General features: G+C 60.9%; 1 protein-coding gene across 1 annotated transcript; it reads right to left on the bottom strand.

Moving 5' to 3' along the window:
• Positions 1-1,104: 1,104 nt before the first annotated feature.
• On the bottom strand, positions 1,105-11,422 carry ERFE (erythroferrone). The gene is made up of 8 exons (XM_027117027.1): positions 11,216-11,422; positions 8,651-8,773; positions 7,120-7,222; positions 5,646-5,905; positions 5,465-5,573; positions 5,282-5,372; positions 4,444-4,522; positions 1,105-3,174 (listed from the first exon to the last, which is right to left on the bottom strand). The coding sequence occupies exons 1-8, from the start codon at positions 11,384-11,386 to the stop codon at positions 3,076-3,078; spliced, it is 1,035 nt and encodes a 344-aa protein (XP_026972828.1). The 5' UTR covers positions 11,387-11,422; the 3' UTR covers positions 1,105-3,075.
• Between the last annotated feature and the right edge of the window lie 4,835 nt (positions 11,423-16,257).

The raw sequence follows: 16,257 nt of genomic DNA on the forward strand, positions 1-16,257 counted from the left end.
TTATTACATTTTGAGCAGCTCTTGACCTTTCAGAGGTTGTGTTTGCTTTCGAACATGCTTTGGGTCTCTCCTCGTTAAAACCCTTATAGGCATCTTGGGTTGGCCAGTGGTAACGGCCCATCCTTAGTAAGCTGCTCGTTGTGCAGTGCTCTGTGGTTTACGCGCACCTTTCCTGTGCTGTTTCACCCTCCTGATAACTGCCTGGGGAAGTGGCATTTTACAATGAGGAAATCGAGGTAATGACTGCATTGGACAGGCCACGACTAGAGCCCAGGGCTGCTGGAGCACTCTGGCTGCTTTCAGCTTTCTATACAAAAATAAGGTTACAAAACGTTATGCGGCATGATCCCAGGCTCAGCCAGGGGAACAAGGTGAGGTGGTCACTCTGTGGAGCAGCGTGCCCCCAACGGGCCCTCCAGAAACACCACGGGATTCTGCTTATTTCCAGTTCTGTGATGACAGATGCAGTCTGGCTGAGGGACTCTAAGAAGGGCTGGGTTTACTGGGTCTCCCGTCTGGGTCCCCTGGGTGCAAAGTGCGTACTTTTCCAGGTTTGAGCAGCCAAGCTGCTGTTCCCTGTGGCCGGGTCCAGCCTCCCGTCTTAGTCTTAGGAACGTGCATTCAGTTGGTTCTGTGCTGGGCTGGGGCTGATGGTCACGATCACACTTCCGTCAGAGATGTTACAAATGCATGATGAGCCTACTCAGAAAAACAAACTTTAAAATTCTTTTCAAGCCCTTATTTATATGTAAAGCAGGCCATTGGTATTGCTGTAATTACTTAGTAAAGCAGCTTTTAGGTCTGTGTAAATGCTGCCTCAGGATGATGTAAGATTCTGAAAATTTGCTTTTGAAGCTGTTTTGTCATGTTTGCTGGCCCTGCCCAGCCTGCGCACATGGCCTTATCACCTCGTCAGTTCTGTCAGTGGGACCGGCCTCCCTACAAGTACCTCGGGAGCGTTTCCAGCACACCCTTCCCCAGAGTGTTAAGAGCCAGGTTTCACTCCTGCTGAGGACTGGGACGACGCGGTGTGGCGTCGCGGAAGGAAAGAACCTCAGCGTCTCAGAATTGGGAAGTGGAACAATTTATTCAATAAACATTTTCTTACAGCAAACAAGGCACCAGCCTTTGACCATGTATCCCTAATCCCCAGACCGCTAGTGTCCTAGAGCTGGGAGAGGCTTGGCGCTGGTCTTCCCTGGACGGGCTGTCCCTGCCACCTTCTCCATGGGTCTGAGGGCCCCCATGGGCTGGAAACATCCTTCCGCCTCCCCTCCCAGAGCTCACTCCTCCATCCTTGGTGAGCCTGGCCTAAATGACTAAGACTCTATATTTTAAGGTCAGCCCTTTGTTTCTGTAATTTTGTATAATCACATAAAATAATTCTCAAAAGTCACTTTATATATATATGTGTGTGTGTGTATATATATATATATATATATTCCACCTGACAATATTATACAATAAATACTTCAATAAATTGCTGTGTGACACACTCATATTGAGAAAATGAAAGAGATCTGTGGGTTTTTCAAGGGTAAAAGATAGCTTCTCTAAAATATCTGGATACAAAGTGAAATCCAGAAAAGGGCGTGGCCACACCATCCCTTATCAGAGAGCGTGGGCAGGCAGGACCCGGCCAGCTGGTACTTCCTGGTAGGGCGGGTACGAGTCCTACTGAGAACTGTGCCAGGACTGCCAAAGGGCACAGAGTGGTGGTTTGTGTGCATTGCGCCTGGGGTCCCCTGGCTGGGAGGGAAAGGTCTGAGCCTGACTGTGGCGCTGGAAGCTTAGGGCTCCGGGGCATCAGCTAGGCCTGGCCACAGTCACCTGCTCATCCCAAGGCCAGCTAGAAGGTTACGGTGAGAGGTGACTGCAGCCATTGCCCACCTCTCTCCCAGGCCTGAGAAGGGGGCAATGGCTTACCAGACCAGCTTGGCCCCCAGGACATCTTATGGTACCCCGTTCCTGTAGCCTGTTTTGTGTGTAGGTACAGGGGTTGGGTAACTTCCTCAGCAGGCAGCGGGGGCCCTGCACCTTGAAAGAAATTGCAGCAACTCCCAGACCCCCATCACCACTGCTACCCGCATCCCATCACTGTTGCAGCAGCACAGAAGGACTTAGGACCTGGTCTTCTCAGGACACCCATCTGAGCTTGGGGCCATAGTCCCACCCGTGGGGAAGATTCTTTCAAGAGCCCCAGAGCTGGATAGACCCAGCGAGGCTAGGCTGCGGTTGGGCACCGAGAGCCTGTCAGCTTGTGGGAAGCGTCCGCTTCATCCGTGCAGATGGGCAGGCAGGGCCTGGCCGCCCCTGACCTGCAGGGTTGTTCTAGCTCTTTCATCTGGTGGGTGGATCCCAGCAGTGAGCCAGGGCCACAAGGGGGTGGGCAAGGGGCCCTCATCCACGAGAGGGTCTGTGACGGAGAAGGAGGGTGCAGCTCCTATGTGGAAAGGCTGGGTGAGCGTGCAAGTGACCTTGCACGTGTCACAAGTGAAAACAGCTCCAGACTGTCACTATCCCCGTCAGCCCCCATCCAGTGTCTCTCTGGTGCCTGAGGCTGCTATGCCCCGGGGCCACAAGGAGAGGCTTGGGCCCCGTGGCCCCTGCAGGCTAAAGGCAGGGCTGGGAGAGGGGCAGGTGGGGACCAGGCAGGCTGGGCGGCCTCTGCCCTCCGTCCTGGCACTCCCAGCAGGCAGCCCATGAGAACACTAAGATGGAAAAGGTGGGGCTGGGCCACAGCAACGAAGCTGAGGCTGCCGGGGCCACTGGGGCCAGGAGGGGCCCAGGTCTGCAGCTGGGGAGGGACAAAGCACGTGCTCCTGGGCACACTGAAACGTCTCCCCTTTAACTTAAGCTGGCATCCTGAAATCATTCCCAGTCTGGGACTGCCAGTTTGCGTGTCACCTCCCCAGGCTGCCTGTAGTGGCATCTCTGGGTTGAACTGCGGTGGCCAGTGTGGGCAGTTCGGCGGGCTCCCTCCTGCGTGTGGCCCCCGCCACTCCGCCACGGCCCCGAGATTGTTCGCACTCCTGCTCCGTTTGCCCGGCGAGAGGGAGAGCCTGGGGTGGCCGTTCATACACCGAGGAGGACAGCACTGAAGTGGGAGCCACCGCGCACTGTGAGGGAGGAGCTGCTGGCATTGTCCAGGAAGACGGAGGTGTACTGCCCCGCCTGCGGGGAAGGTCAGCGTCAGCCTGAATGCCGCCGGCCTGCAGGTGCGCCCACCACACACCATGCCCGCCCCACCCCGCCCCAGCCCGCCCAAGGACAGGAGCGAGGGCTGGCAGGCAGGCCTTGCCCTCAAACCCAGCACCCCTGACGCCTGGTCTAGTGCCTCCTCCCCAGCTCCATCAGCCCCGGCACCAATGGGCTCCCTGTAGTGCATGTGCAGGGGAGCAAGCCTCTGCTCAGGGCCAGAGCGGGGCTCGAGCGTCAAACAGTTCCCTCTGCTGCACTCGAAGCCTGAAAGCGTGCTGAACTCACGTGTGACGGTGCCCCTTCCCCCCACAGGCCCGGCCACTGACGCATCTGGTAGAGCCACGGTCGGACTGGTACTCTGACTGGCTACTCCGAATGTGGTCCAGGCATCAGCAGGGTCACATCCCCAGATGTGAGCTGGGAACTCCCAGAGATGCAGAATCTGGGCATTTGCATCTTAAGACCCCAGGCACGCTGTGTGCCATCTGAGCTCACGCAGCAGTGCCAGGGACCAGACCTCTAAACGCCTTCCAGCAACCAGAGCCGCCTGCAGCCACAGCCTGGCCTCCGATCCTGGCTTTGCTGTGCGAGCTTGGGCAAATTACTTAACACTTCTGTGCCCTCGTTCCCTTATTTGTAAACACGGGAATAATATTTTCTACCTCAGAGTGCTGTGAGTAATGGGTAATTTATGTTAAGTGCTCAGAACGGGCCTGGCCTAGTTAGTGCTATTTACATGTGAGCTTTATTCCGCACATCTGTACCTAAATTTTTCTTTCTTAGGAAATCTCATCTTTTCATCAGTTTCTCAAGCCCTTGCCCAAATCCCCACAGTTCTAGAAAGAGACTGTCAGTTGGGCTTTTGTGTAGGAAATAACTGCATCTGCTTCCCGAAGTCCCAATGGGCCAGGGGGTCGTGATGTCATCCTGGGCAAAGAGCTGACCTCTGTCACTGCCCCCCGCCCGCTTGCCCACTGAGTCCCTTCTGAAGGGCTCGTTACGGCCAGAAGCACCAGTCCTCAATATGGGGGGGCCAGGTCTGGGGAAAGGAGCCCTGGTCTCGGCCTGGCTCTGCCTGGGCTAGCGGGAGTGCTCTGTGCCGCCCTGACCCTTGCCCGGACCTGGAGGCTGCGGGCACTGCACCCAGAGCTCTGAGCACCCACCAGCACCCCTCCCTGCCCAGTCACCCCCACGGCTGTGTCCGGGTGGTGGCCCCCCCATAGCTGAGCCTGCCCCACACACCTGCAGATACAGAACGCCGTTGACCGAGATGGTGAAGAACTCACTGCTGCTCTCCAGCCCCATGACAGCCTCCAGGGAGCTGCGGCCAAAACAGAAAGAGGGTGGGCCTGAGACCCCTGCCCCAGAACCACCAACTTCACCCACAATGTGCTCACAATCACCGCAGCGCCCGACACCAGCAAAGTGCCATGAGAACGGCTGTCTTAGCCGGGGCTTCCGGTGGAGGTGGCATCTGAACTGGGTCCCCAAGAGGAGTAAGGACAGGCTCCACAGGGCTGAAGGTGTGCCGTGAGGGCCGGGCAGCAAATCCTGGCTCTGATGGGAAGCGAGACACTGGCCGGTGCAGCTGGAGGTGCGGGGCTGGCAGCAGTGAGGCTGGGTTCAGGCCAATCGGTGCAGGGCTTTCCAAACCAGAGTGAGAAGATTTGAACTTCACCCATGCATGCCTTCTGCAACCGCTGTGGAGCACCTGCTCTCTGCCTGGGCTGTTCTGGGTGCTGGGGACACCAAAGGAGCAGCCCTGCCCTCCCGGACCAGCAAGAGACGGGAAGCTGGACAAGTTCACGGAGAAGGGCTGGGAGAGAGCCTGGGGAGGGTCCGCACAGACTGGTCAGGACAGGCCTGGGGACGCGACGCTGGCGCCTCGGGTCGCCGGAGGGGAGTCAGTCCCCTGCGGGGGGCGGGCAGAGCAGGGGCTGGGGCGGGCCGGGCCCCCACGTCCCGGGTCGGGATTCGGGGAGCGCGCGCCGGGGCGGGAGGAACGCCTGACGGTAGCCGGGGGAAGCCCAGAGGGAGGAGGCGGGCGCACGGGCTGCGCGCCCTGCCCGCGCCCACTCACGCGTGGTGCTGGCACCGGGACTGGATGCAGATGAGCAGGCGCAGGCGGTCCCGGGGGCGCGGCGGCGCCCGTCTCGTCTGCTCCGCCAGCCCTGCGGGGGAGGCACGGGGGCGGTCACCGGGAGGCAGGAACCAAGCGCGGCGGGGCGCCCCCCCCAGGCCCCGCCCCAGCCCCGGGCCTCACCCACGTGCAGCGTGGCGGCGAGCGCGTAGAAGCCGGCGACGGGCGCCGTGTACTGGCCGCTGGTCAGGTTCAGGCCCGGGCCGCGGCGGAAGGCGCCCTCGGCGTTGGGCTGCGGGCGCACGGACGGTCACCCCGGGCCCGCTGCGCCCGCCCCGCCCCGGACGCCCCGGCCCGGACTCACCACGTAGTAGACGCCGAGCTCGTGCAGCGCGCGTCGCTCCACCGACGCGTCCCGGCGCAGGCGGCAGTGGAAGGCGGCCTCGATGCGCGGCGCCCGCGGACCCGGGGCCAAGGGCGCAGCCAGCAGCGCCAGCACGCCCGCGCTCCCCGCCGCCGCCGCCTCCTCCTCGTCCTCCTCGTCCTCCGCGAGGACGGCCGGCACCGCGGCGGGGCCGCGCGGGCGGGGCTCAGGCTCCAAGCACTCGCGTGTGCGCACCGCGCCTGGCACAGAGCGAGCGGTGGCCGCGCCGGGACCACCTCGCTCGCCCTTCCGTGTCCCGCCCGGACCCCTTCCCCAAACCCGGGCGCTGCTGAGAGCGCGGGGGACCATTACCGGTTACCCCGGAACCGCGCGCCGGGCGCACGCAGTCGGGCCTGGCGGGTCTTCGGAAACTGCCTCCTGATCCTGTGGCTGCACCTGTTTCCTTTCACGCTTTGGCTACTGGGAAGCTCAGGGCTGATTCACCCAGGACCCTCGTTCTCCTGCTTCACCTGCCTATCCTACCGCTTCTTCCCCCTTCCCGCTGCTGTTTCTTCTCTGTTTACATTTTTGTTGTATCAGGGAATGCAATAGTTTAAGTCAGACTGGTCATTTTTGAAAAGAAGCTGGGTATAAATAAATAATTTTGCAGCTATATTGCACATAATATGGAGGTTCTTCAGCCGCTGAAGCTGGTCTATTTAAATGAACAGTACATTAAATTGAAGGGGGAAAAGACTCAATAGCTCTTCACAATGACATTATCTAGTCAATAGCGTGAGCTGCGACTCAGCAGCTGGCCACAGTGCAGGGACACCGCCCTCGGTGCCGGAGCCCCGCTCAGCGCTGCTCTCTCCGCCTGCGGCCTCCAGCGGCTGCCCCATCCTCCTCCCTGTGCTGCCCCCAGACACCATCCTCCTTGCCCCGTGAGGGTGGCCTCCTGGTGCCCTCCCATGCGGCTCTGAGGCCAGCGGCAGAGATCTGTCAGGAGAAGAGGCGGGGGCACAGGTGATCAGGGGGTAGAAGGGGGCCTGTGTTACGGGGCTGAGCCTCCGATCTCCCTGGTGTCACTGCGGGGATCCGAGGAGCACTTTACAAGCTTACGGGGCCCTGAGCCCCCTCTGACAGTCCCCACCTGGGGGGCACGGGCTTAGATCTCTCGGCCTTTGCTAGGCTCACCGGACTCGCAAGTGGGGCGTGGGTGCTGGTCCCCAGGCCCCTGCTGAACACCGAGTGGCCAAGTCCACCTTCCTCTGGAAGCCACCTCCTCACCACGCTCATCCCACCTCCCCCGCAAGCTCCCGACCCACGGCCTTGACCCAGGCCAGCACCAGAGCAGAAGCCTCCTTGGGATACCGGTCAACAAAGGTCTAGCCCACCTCAGCTCCTCCAGGATGCCCTCCCCGGCCCCGCTCACACCGGGGGTGGGGTGGGTGGGGTGGGTGCCCCTCCCTACCTTTCAGCAGCAGCTGGAACTCTTTCAGCAGGACCTCAGGTGGGGTGATGGGGCCCGGGGGGCCCTGGGGGCCGGGGGGCCCTGGGGGACCTGGCAGGCCGAGCTGAAAGAGAAGCTTGACGGTGAAGACATCTGAACGGGCAGGCTGGGGACCGCGGGCACCCCCTCTGCAAGCTCTTGCCACCGAGCCTGGCAAGGGAGTGGGGTCCTGCTTTGACCCCTGGGGTGGAGGTCAGCCTCTAGGGCCTCCGATTCCCCTGAGGAGGCAGTGAAAGCTGCAGGCACAGGGCCTCAGGGTGGTGGGGCCCCTGGGGCAGGGCTGGGGGGAGGAAAGTGCACGAGCGGCTGCAGCCCAGCCCCGGGGCTGGATTTCCTGATGGAGGGAAAAGGGGAGGGAGGGACACGCCAGGCTGCTTTTGACTCTCAAGGTCTGTCTCAGCAGCAGTTGGCAAGCTCTCCCTGTGCCTGGCCCAGCACCGGGGCCTGGGGTCCTCAAGGAGCCCTCACTGGGCTGGGCTGGTACCACCCAGGAGCAAGGAAGTCCCCTGCAAGGAGGAGCCTGGGGAGCCCCCAGCTCAGCGTCGGGGGTGACGGGTCAGGCCATGGTGACAGCCCAGCAGCCCGGCTGCCTCAGGCTCAGAACCCGGCACTCGGTCACTGGGTCAGATCTGGGGCAGGGTGAGGCCCGAACTCAGCATGGGCAGCACAGCTGTGACCAGAGCGCTCACCCCAGGGGACACAGCCCTCCTTGGGGCTCAAGGCAAGAGTCAGCCATCAGGACCAGGTGCCAGGTCCCTGCCAGGCTGAATGAGAGTGGGGGCCGGCAGCTGCCAGGGCCCCCACGTCCCCCAGCCACTAGGAACCAGACCGTGTCACCCCAGCCCGCCTGTAGGCCCCTCCAGCTTGGTCCCTGACTGCCCTACCAGGCCAGCCCAGGCCTCCCGTGCCAGGATGCAGAGGGGAGAGAAAGCGGGGAGTCAGTGAGGCTGCCTGGCATTCCAGGGGTGCAGGGTAAATGGTTGGAACAGGCCCCAAACTCAGGGTCACTAGGCCCCAGCTTGACAGTTCTGTGCCCTCTGGCCCAAGGGTGAGGGTCTCTGCTCGTTGGAACTGCTCAGTGTGTCCAGGGGGAGCCAGTGAGGGGTGTGGGGTGGTGGTGGTGGACTGGGGGTTTGGGGAAAGGCCCGTGGGTGGGGGCTCACACACACACACCCACACCCCCACACACACACACCCAGGACACACACACCCAGGACACACACCCAGGACACACACACACCCAGGACACACACACACACACCCAGTGAGGGGTGTGGGGTGGTGGTGGTGGACTGGGGGTTTGGGGAAAGGCCCGTGGGTGGGGGCTCACACACACACCCCCACACCCCCACACACACACCCAAGACACACACACCCAGGACACACACACACACCCAGGACACACACACACCCAGGACACACACACACACACACCCAGGACACACACACACACACACGCACACGCAACACCGGCTGGGGCTCCAGGGCTCACCTTCAACTTCTTGGCTTTGCCTCTGCTCCCCTTCTTGCTGTTGGCGCCCTTGTCACTCTGCCTAACGAAGAGCATCCAGGCATCTCGCGCATCGATGCCGCGCACTTGCTCCACGGGGGGCTCCTGGAACATGGCGGCCATCAGCCGGTCTGCCTCCCCTGGACGCTTTGCAGGAGGTCACTGTGCAGGACTGGCCTCCGGCACCCTCGGGCCCCTGTCACTGCGCCCTCCAAGACAGCACAGCCCCGGCCCCCAGCCCCGCGGAGGACGACCCCTGGGGAACAGGCCACTCCACAGCCTGGACTTGCGGGAGAAGAGGCCCCTGGGCATGGGTGCGTGGGAATCAGAGCACGTGGGAATCGGGCTCTGCTGGGCCACCAGGCCTGTCCCAGCTTCCGTCCCGGGAGCTGCAGTGAATGCACCTTCCTGGGAGTCGGAGAATCAGACCACCAGCTCCACGGGTGCTCAGGCAGGGGCCCCCGACTACCAGCAGGCCCCCCGACCAAGCCCGATGGTCCGAAGTTCCAGGGAGGCCAATTTCAGCCCTCAGCGATGATAAGCCTACAGTCCAGTGCGGTTAGGGGGACCGGGGTAGGGGGTGTCCAGCACTGAGATATGACTCCAGGCGCCTGCACGGCATGTGACACCACTCGTCTGCCTCAGGACTTCTGAGACGCGTGACCTAAGCAAGGACAGTGATGGTTCCAGAAATGTCCATTCCCCTTCACAGTGCGTTCTGACTAGTCCTGACACGGAGGAGAGTTCCAGGAGGTACCTTGCAGGGAGAGGCCCTTGGCCCTCTGGGCAGTGGGCCTCGCACAGTCTGAGCTCCAGGCAGGGCTGCCAGCTGGGACGGAAATTGGCTCCAGAGGGCTTAGATGAGGTCATGGGTGCCGACTCCGGTGACTGATGGAAGGACCCTGGGGTCTTGGAGCCACCAGGCCCTTTCGTCAGAGGCAGACTCGGTGGTCTGGCAGCCCCTCTGCAAGGATCTGGGGCTTCCCATCAGGAGCCAGTGTGCTGTGATGGGGACGGGCTCCTGTGATGGAGGAGCCTGGGAAACCTCGGAATGGCCTCGGAGTGCCTGGGGCTTCCCCACATCTCCCTGGGTGCCGGGCCCCGCGAGGCGCCCCCCGACTGCTTCCTCTCCACGGACACCAGGACCTGTGGCCTCACTTCACGGCCTCACGCAGCCCTCAGTGGAAACACGTGGCAGGAGGATTCTACGTGGGCTGCATGGTGTGCCACGCTGGCCCTCCAGCTGGACCAGTAGCCTGTGGGAGGACTCGGGCCCCAGTTTGGTTTGGGGAACTGAAACAGGTGGGACCACGTTGGTCTGGGGGTCTGGGAGATGGGCCTGCGGCAGTATGGGTGGGTATCTGGCAACTGCCCTGGCCGACTGACGTCTCCAGCCTCCAGGGGCTCTCAGAAAGGAGCCTCTGTGGACCCAAGGAAGGTCCCAGGCCAGAACCCCACCTGGAAGCACGTGAAGCCCCCTCTGCTTCCTGGCCACCACAGCCCAACATCTGGCACCCCTGCCCCCCAGGGGTTGTGGTTGGCTGGCTGGGTAGGGTTTGCCTTCAGTCCATGGGAAGTGGCCGGAGGTGATGGGAACGAGGGCTTCGGGGAGGCCCCTCCCAGGGGGCAGGCAGGGCTGGCCGCCACCTCCACCTGTCTTTAATGGGGGTGTCCTTTAGCGGGGGCATCATGGTTCCCAGAGTGATGCTGAGAGCAGAGGTGCAGGCTTGAGGCCCCAGCAAGGCTCTGCCCTTTGCACTGCCCACAGGCATCTTCAGAAAAAAGAAACTCAAAGCTCCTTCCCCGACGGCCCTCACCTCCCTGTCTGAAAGGCCCCACCCACACTGAGGGCCCCTCTGAAGGCCCCAATTCCCCAGCCTCCTCCAACCTGAGCACCCTCTTGTGTAGCAAGGGAAGGAAGAAGCAGGCTGAGCTAAGCATCACCGGCCTCGGCCAGAAATCACACGTCACCGGGGGCCCGGCACCCCACCCCTTTCTCCCCTGCACCCTCCCCAACCAGCAGCAAGGCAGTTTTTGTTTTCCAGAGAGACTTGCACCAAACAGATTGGGGGCAGGGGTGGGGTGCGGTGGTGGTCAGTAACTTGCTCACACTTTTACAAATACGTTCTTCCCAATTTCAGGAGAATGAAGTTATTTACACTTTACTCACTTCCCAACGCAGAAGTCACCAAAGAAAAGGCATTTCCCCCGGTCTGGTAGAACTTTGCTTCAATGCCAAAGAACTACCCCAAAAGCCAAGGTCACGGCTGGCCTTAAGGCGCCCGTGGGGAGGTGCAGTGAGGAGGCGTCCAGACCTCCTGGGCCTCCCCCGCAAGCAGCGTTTTTCTGCCCACTTTACAAAGGAGGACACCCAAGCCAGCCCAGGTCCCCGCTCGCGGCGCCGCGCTCCCCACCGCCCCGGAAGCAAGCGCCCTCCGCCTCCGGGGCGCCCTGGAGCTCAGGAGGTGCGGGCTCCGGGTGGGGAAGCTGAGGCCCGGAGGTCTCTGGGGCGCTGGGGCCCGGGCGAGTAGTCGGGCGGCGTCTTACCTGCGGGCTGGCGGCCGACCCTGCGGGCAGCTCGTTCCCGGGCGGCGGCTCTTCGCGGGCGCGGCTCCCCGAAGGCGCGCCGGGCTCCGGGGAGCCGAGGCCCGCGGCGGCGGCCAGCAGGCCCGCGTACGCGAGCATCAGGGCTCCGGCAGGGCAGCAGGCGGGGGCCATGAGGGCGACGGGTCCCTCTCTCCTCCGAGCGCTACGTCTGGGACTCGCCCTCTGGCTCCGCGCCTTATAACGCGCTTGAATCCCCCGCGTCGCCCGGAGAGCGCGCATCACCGCCGGCGCCCCCTCCCGGCTCCCGCGCGCGCTGCAGCCGCGGGGGCGGGGGGCCGGTGCGGGGAGGGAAGGAGGCGCTGCGGGGCGGGGCACGCGTTAGGAAAGGGGGCGCGGGATCGAGGAAGGCAGTACAGGGGAGGCAGGGGGCTCGGGGAGCGCTGGCTGGCGGTGGTCTGAGCGCCCCCTCCTGTCGAGCTCGTTTTCGCCCCAGCTCGGGACTCCCGGTCCCTCCTGCGCTCTGTCCCGCGCTTCTGCTTGGCGGGGAGCCCGGACGCCCCTTCTACCGACCCGGGGCATCCCTCTCTCCTCCCTATCCCGCGCGTCTTCTGCGGGGACCTCGAGACGCCTCCTACCCATTCTCCCGGCCGCGCCCTGCATGTTAGATTGAGCACATCGGAGCGCAAAGACCGTCAGGGTCCCTCCTTGGAGCCCCTTTCCCAGGCGGTGGCCCCTTCCTTCCGACGCAGCCTTCTCCCCAAGGCTGGGGCGCCCTGAGATCAGAAATGGGCTCTTCCTCCCCAGCAGGGCGCACCTGCAGGGGCCTCCGGGGGCGGGGATGGGGCACGGAGCAAATCTACAGCCGGGGACAGGCGCCCTGCACTGAAGCGGGCGCCCTGAGGCCTGGACTGGAAGGATCGAGCCCAATCTCGACCTGGGGACCGGGGGGGGGGGGGGGGGGGGGGCGCGGCGGGTGGGCGAGCCGACCCGGGACCACATTATCCGCAGCCCACCAGGATCAGCGCAGGGCACGCCGCGGGCACAGGTGGACCAGGCCCTGCAGGCCTGGGGTCCAGGCTCCTCCCGGAAAAGAGCAGCCCCTTCACTCTTCCCTGGGCTGTTTGTTCTATCACCTGCGCGTCGCCTCTCCACCCCTACCGTCCACTCCGCCCACACCCCGCCCCGACTGCCTGCCGAGGCTGGCACTCCAGGCTCTCCTGTGTCCCTCCCCGAGGGGCCTGAACCTGGTGGGTAAATAGTGCATTTTATTCAGGGGGTTCAAGGGAAGGGCACAGCTGAGGATTGCACCTTACAAGGGCCTGCCACCCTCACAAGGGATGATTTCCACCTCTTCTGAGAAGAGGGGGGACCTCCCCCTGTCCTGTTTCAGAGCGTGGCTCCACCAATTTCAGCAAGTGCAGCCAGGGCCTGGGGGAGGGGCTGGGGGTCATCCTCAGTCAGGGCCTCACCGCCTCGCCTGCGGTCTTCCCCACCCCTGCACTGTTTCCAGGGGACAGGAAACACTTAATACTTTAGAAAAAGCCTGGTATTAGATGTTAATTTTTCCCTGTGATTCTGCCTCTTTTCCTGTAGGATGGGGGGATGGTGGTAGTTTTGGGGGGGTTTAAAGAGAAAAACACCCTTCCCACCCTGAGAATGTGTCCCCGCCAGGGTGTGTCCTACAGACTTACTCTATGAGACTTACTGAAAGGCAAATTAGAACTGCAAAGGAGTTCTGTCTTTATACAATTTGGGGGGGAAATTATCAGTGGAATGAAAAAACTGAAATTCCTATAGAACTTGCAGCTCTCCAAGAAGATATTTGAGAAATACTGGCTTTTATAATACATACTCAATAAACTATATGAACTTATTCCATCGGCAACCATTTGCTACAAATAAGGCCATTTGCTCCAAAATTTGTAGATGGTGTTGCCAGAAGGTTCTCAAAGAATTCAGGACTTCTTGGGTGGCTTCTCATTTCTGGTCCCACAAGGAACATCTGTTAGGAAGCCGGGCATTGGAACTTTGTAATGACGTGTGTGTGTGTGCTGGGCGTGTGCTTCAGCGTTAGGTATTAAAATTTTGTTCACTTTCATTTTGCGGGGGAGACTTCATCTGGGACCATGGGATGCCAAGTGTGGGGTGTTTTCATCGTTGAAACCCACAGTCCGCTGGCAGAGAGGGGCTTCTGTCCTCAGGAGATGCAGCTCTGTGAACAGTACCTTCATGTTTCTGAAAAAGCTTGTCCACATCCAGCACCTCATTCACTTCTCACTGGTCAGCCCAGCGAGATGAGGGTTCGCTAGGGACTCACAGCCTGGGCTCGGGGCTGGGGCCGGGCTGGGCCCTCTGGCCCCCTGGGCATGGTCACATCTTCACAGCCACATGTTTTGCCCATCAGGGTCCTGCCTATTCTTGCTGATGAACTTGAAGGTTATTGAAAATACAGCTCTGTCTTTTCCGGGACGGGAACCCCTTAGGTGTGGGGTTTCCTATGGGGGTCTGGCTGTGAGGGAAGCCCAGGGAAATGCGTGCGGCTGCCACTCTTGAACCAGGGGGGCTCATCACGAGCTTTCCCTTCCTGAGGGGATGGAAGTTCAGGGGGGCAGCCCAATGTGGTGGGAAAGGGGCTCCATCTGGGCTCTGCCCCTCACCTGAGGGTGGCCAGCCTGTCCTCGAGCTCCTTGGAGTCTCAGCTTCCCTGGCTGAGAGCTGGGATTAATGCACGTGTCCTCAGGGCCTGCTCTAGGAGGAGCTGAGTCCATGGCAGGTCCTGTGCGGAGCCACGAGCGAGGCCTGCTTGCCTTCCAGGCTGCCTGAGCAGTGAGGGTCATCACATCACATCATGGGGGCACGGAGGGTAGGTGCCCTCAGACCTACCTGAAGACAGAGGCCCTGGGCCATGGAGGCCATGGCAGAGCATGGAGAGAGCCCAGGTCACACCCAGCCGCGGGTCTGCTCAGCAAACCTGGTCCTCACACGGCCCTCTGAGGCTTTGGAGGAGGCACACCTCAGGGCCTTCAGGCCCTCATCCCCCGGAGCCTCAGTTTGCTGCTCTGTACAATGGGCACAACAACAGGGGGACGTGTGGGGAGGGAGGGACCAGATTTGGGTCACGTGAGGACGTGTGGGGAGGGAGGGACCAGATTTGGGTCACGTGATCCTTCAGATAGTCTTGTGACACCATTTCCAACTCACAGTAGGGAGCCCCAGTCCTCACAAGGCCAGCATTGAGGACAGGAGCTGTTGCTATGTGAAAAACAGTTATTTTCCCAAACAGTGAACAATCCTCATGATGTCATAGGCCTGCCAGAAGGCCCAAATCAAATCCGTTCTGGCGCTGTGCAGCCTCCAGTAACCCTCTCCGGAGGTGATGACACAGCCTGGCCGTGGGGCAGGAGAGCACAGAGGGCTGGGGCCTTCAGGTGGGGCTCCCTGCAGGTTTCTGGGGTCGCATTCCAGAAACAGCCTCTACTCAGAGGAGGGGGGAGCTTAGCAAAGCCTCGTGCAGCTCAACGACCACCACAAACAAGGTTCCGATGACCCTGGGGCCCTTCCACTGCAGCAGCCTCCCGTGGGCTCAGAAGTGAGGGTGGCATCTGAGGGTGAGTTAATGGATCCCAGGGAGGAGCGACTGGATGGAGTGGCGCAGGAGGGGGCGGGCGGGGCTCGAGGTGGCCTCCCCCACGCGCCTTCACGCCTGGCTGAAATCTAATCCTCATTCTTGGGCCCTCATGTCACAGCCTCAGCCCTGGCTTCCCAGCGGCCTGCTGCAGTCAGGCTGTTCCCACTCTCCTCTCTTCCTCCAAAGGAAGGACCTTTGCAGATGAAGTCATGGGAATCAAAGCTCCCTCTGCCCCCCAAAACAATGGGAACCTTGTTGTGTGGTCTCCCGGTATACAGGCGGGCAAACTTTGCTGTCCGTCGGAGCCTTCCCAGCATGACATCATCTAATTCTCAAGTCACGTGATTGTCCCCATTGCACAGACAAGGAAACTGAGGCTAGGTCTTGGGATCGGCCTGAGGTCACGTAGCCACCAAATGAAAACTCGTCCAGATCCAGGCCCCGCAACTTGAGGTCAGTAACTCTGAAGCCCACAGATTCAATTCAATTCAATGAACGTTGACTCAGTTCCTGCTGCGTGCCAAGCACAGGGACAAGTGCTGGGAACCTGCATGTACTTCCTGGATGGGACCGTGGGCAACCTCAGGTCTAACGCTCAGGGGAAGCATTCCTTCTCACCTCTCACCAAGAGGGTCTCTTGGGTTATTTTCTGCTAATTGTTTCCATGTTTTCAAGAGATTCATTTTAAAATTAGGCCTTAGCCCACCTCTCAGCTTATTACAAGATGGTAGGCTCTCAATGGCTCCGTTTGCCATTGTGGGAAGAAGCACATTCTTAAATGTGATTGTGACCAAGGTAATTCCTAGGACAGTCTATTAGCTTTGAGGACATCACGTTGCCTCCTAGGGTGTTCATGCCAAACAGGCAATTACTTTCTCCGTGAAGAGTCTCATCACAGTCTATTCCATTCTTCAATTAATCCACTTCATGCCCGGCTGTTCTCCTGTGTACCTGGTCCTGCACACATAGCAACGGCAGCTACGCTTCAGCCTGAGTGTCCAGCGCTGTGCTGGGCGCTGGGAATCAAAGACAAATGACATAGCCCTGGAGGAGTGGACATCCTTATGCTGTATGTGGCTGAAACTACCCCGTTCTTCAGCCACTACCAGAGTCCAGGTCAATACGCATACTTTTCACTGGGCCACCTGGTCAACCAGCCAACTGGTGCAGTGGTCTAAATGGAGCACAGTGAACTGTCATTTGACCCGTCCATTTAATTACAAATGTCAGCTGGCTGATTCCAGCAATCCCTGTCCCTGCCTGGTACAGGGAAGATGCTCAGTAATGAAATGGTCTTGTCTAGGAGGTACTGGAAAATCCAAGTCCAGTGGAAATGGCTAGAAGCTTCCCCAGACCCTGGCTCATCTGGGGACCAAAGGGAGCTTCCCCCGGCTCAGCTGTGCTGGGCCTGGCG

This window comes from Aethalodelphis obliquidens, unplaced genomic scaffold (assembly GCF_003676395.1).
Source record: "Aethalodelphis obliquidens isolate GAN/ISIS:26980383/991018 unplaced genomic scaffold, ASM367639v1 scaffold2, whole genome shotgun sequence".
In the NCBI taxonomy this organism is placed as follows: Eukaryota; Metazoa; Chordata; class Mammalia; order Artiodactyla; family Delphinidae; genus Aethalodelphis; species Aethalodelphis obliquidens.